At 37.7% G+C, this 2,277-nt stretch overlaps 1 protein-coding gene across 1 annotated transcript; it reads right to left on the bottom strand.

The window, feature by feature from the left end:
* Positions 1 to 284: 284 nt before the first annotated feature.
* LOC134283216 (uncharacterized) lies at positions 285 to 785 on the bottom strand. The gene has a single exon (XM_062765664.1). It carries the CDS (start codon positions 783 to 785, stop codon positions 285 to 287), a length of 501 nt encoding a protein of 166 aa, XP_062621648.1.
* Positions 786 to 2,277: the final 1,492 nt, after the last annotated feature.

Here is a 2,277-nt window from a genome sequence, read left to right as displayed (position 1 = left end):
CCCCCCTAGCCCTAACCCCTAACCTATTCCCTAAATACGGAGCGCTTACACTGTGTTTACATTATACTATACGCTGCTACTACGATTTTGGCAGCGACTCAAAAGAATGTCATTATGACGTCACGCATTCATTCACAATCTAGACGGGCTAGCCAGCCTAACCAGTTCAAACTGGTTTTACTGAAAACAATAACAAATAACAAAAGACAGATTAGAACAAGGCTATTTTTATTCAGAATGAAAAATACAATTACATTTTTTTTTCTTCTGTCCCTTATCACTCATCAGGGGTAGTTTCCTCTTGGTTTCCTGAGCTTTTTTTCTTCAGTTTTTTGTATGTCTTTTACGAATTGGTGATCCTCCTCTGTACACTGATTAGCCCAATGCCCAAATTTCCCGCATTTGTAGAACGAATCCTGTTTTTTTCTGGGGCAATCTGGGGCCCAATGCCCTAACTCTTTGCAGATGTAGCATGGGTCCGTCTGTCTTGTTTTCTTAGTCTCTCCTGATCCCCCTTGTCCCTCTTTTTTCTGGTAAGTGCTTCCTCCTCCTCCTTTCTTTTTGGTGATGTAAATTTTCAGATGATTCAGCTGGTTTTCAGCACCACTCATCTTGTTGTACATATCATTCAGCTTTTTATCCAGATCAGACAGCATGTTGACAATCCCATCCAGAGTTGTAGTCAAGATGCCCATATCTTCTTTATTCATGTATTCTTGAAAATTAAAGGGAGCTCCTACATATTCTTCAGGTGTCACAAAACTAGGGTTGTGTGGGGTATTCATCATTGCTTCTATTTTCACGTCTGTCAAGTTTGAAGTGCCAACCAAGACTGATCTTTAAATTTTACAGTTTTGCTTTATATACCTGGTGGATCTGTAATAACCCTGTGCAAAAAATACCTTTTACCTGCGTTTTTCATACCCGTTACATTATCTGTAAGGACCCTGTGCAAAAATGGATTTTTTTTTTACTGAAAGACAAGAACCTGGATTTTTTTTTTTTACTGAAAAAAAAAGACAAGAACATACACTATAGTAGAACAAGGCTATTTTTATTCACAATGAAAAAATACATCCAATTACATTTTCTTTTTCTTCTGGGCCTTTTCTGTGGTCAGGGGTAGTTTCCTCTTGTTTTCCCGAGACTTTTTTTCTTCAGTTTTTTGTATGTCTTTTACCAATACGTAGCATGGATCCATCTGTTTAATTTTCTTACTCTCTCCTGATCCCCCTGGTCCTTCTTTTTTCTAGTAAGTGGTTCCCTCCCTCTCATTTTTTGTCTTTCCTGTTAATGACTTTGTGATTGGGGATAATTGGGCACTAATGTAACAAAATCCACTGCTGTTGTAACATTTCAGTTTATCCAACTTGTTATCAAGATCACTCACCTTGGTGTTCAATTTATTCACCTTGTTATCAAGATCCCTCATCTTGGCGTTGACATAATTCAGTTTGTTATCCAGACCAGACAGCATGTTAACAATCCCATCCAGAGTAGTATTTTATATGCCTATATCTTCTTTTTCCACATATTCATGAAAATTATACATGCCCAAATCCAGTGCATCCTGTGACTCTGCCATGGGGGCTCCTACATATCCTTCAGGTGTTACATAATACTGGGAATTTTCTGAGGTATTCATCATTGCTTTCTATTTTTTCACCTCTGTCCAGTTTTGAAAAATATCAACTAAGACTGATCTTTAAATTTTACAGTTTTTTGCTTTATATACCTGGTGTGGGGGCCGTGTGCACGTTTTACCTGGCTTTTTATACCTGTTACATCATCTGTAAGGACCGTGTGCAAACAAAAATTAGGGGGCCGTGTGCACCTTTGACCTGCGTTTTCTATACCTGTTGCATAACCTGTAAGGGGGTCGTGTGCAAAAGAAATATACGTTTTACCTACGTTTTATACGAGGGTTGGGGTATAAAATGAGAATAAAAAGTAAAAAAATTAATTTTTACTGTGACAGGACATAGATGCAATGAAAGAAAAGTATGTATTCAATACGGAATGAAATGGGTGTTGCTAAAACGCGGAACGGAAAACGGAACGGAAAGCGGAACGGAACGGAAAACGGAATATATTATTTTGGATTAAATCACTTAAAATACGCAAAACTTATCGTAAACGATATATCTTGTACATATTCAATCCCCCACTATTAAATACAAGTTGATTTTGTCATGCTCAGTCTCTTTTTTTTTACGAAAATCGCTAACATATAGCAGTCACCTAGAACGAATTGTTTGATTCGGGGGGGGGGGATAA

This window comes from Saccostrea cucullata, unplaced genomic scaffold (genome assembly GCF_032062105.1).
Source record: "Saccostrea cucullata isolate Sc308-1 unplaced genomic scaffold, CSIRO_AGI_Scuc_v1 ctg870, whole genome shotgun sequence".
NCBI lineage: Eukaryota > Metazoa > Mollusca > Bivalvia > Ostreida > Ostreidae > Saccostrea > Saccostrea cuccullata.
The sequence above is the reverse complement of the archived record's forward strand: the minus strand, read 5'-3'. Positions and strand labels throughout refer to the sequence as shown.

Excerpts from the sequence above, each read along its gene's own strand:
- LOC134283216 (XM_062765664.1), bottom strand. The coding sequence starts at position 785 with ATGAATACCCCACACAACCCTAGTTTTGTGACACCTGAAGAATATGTA.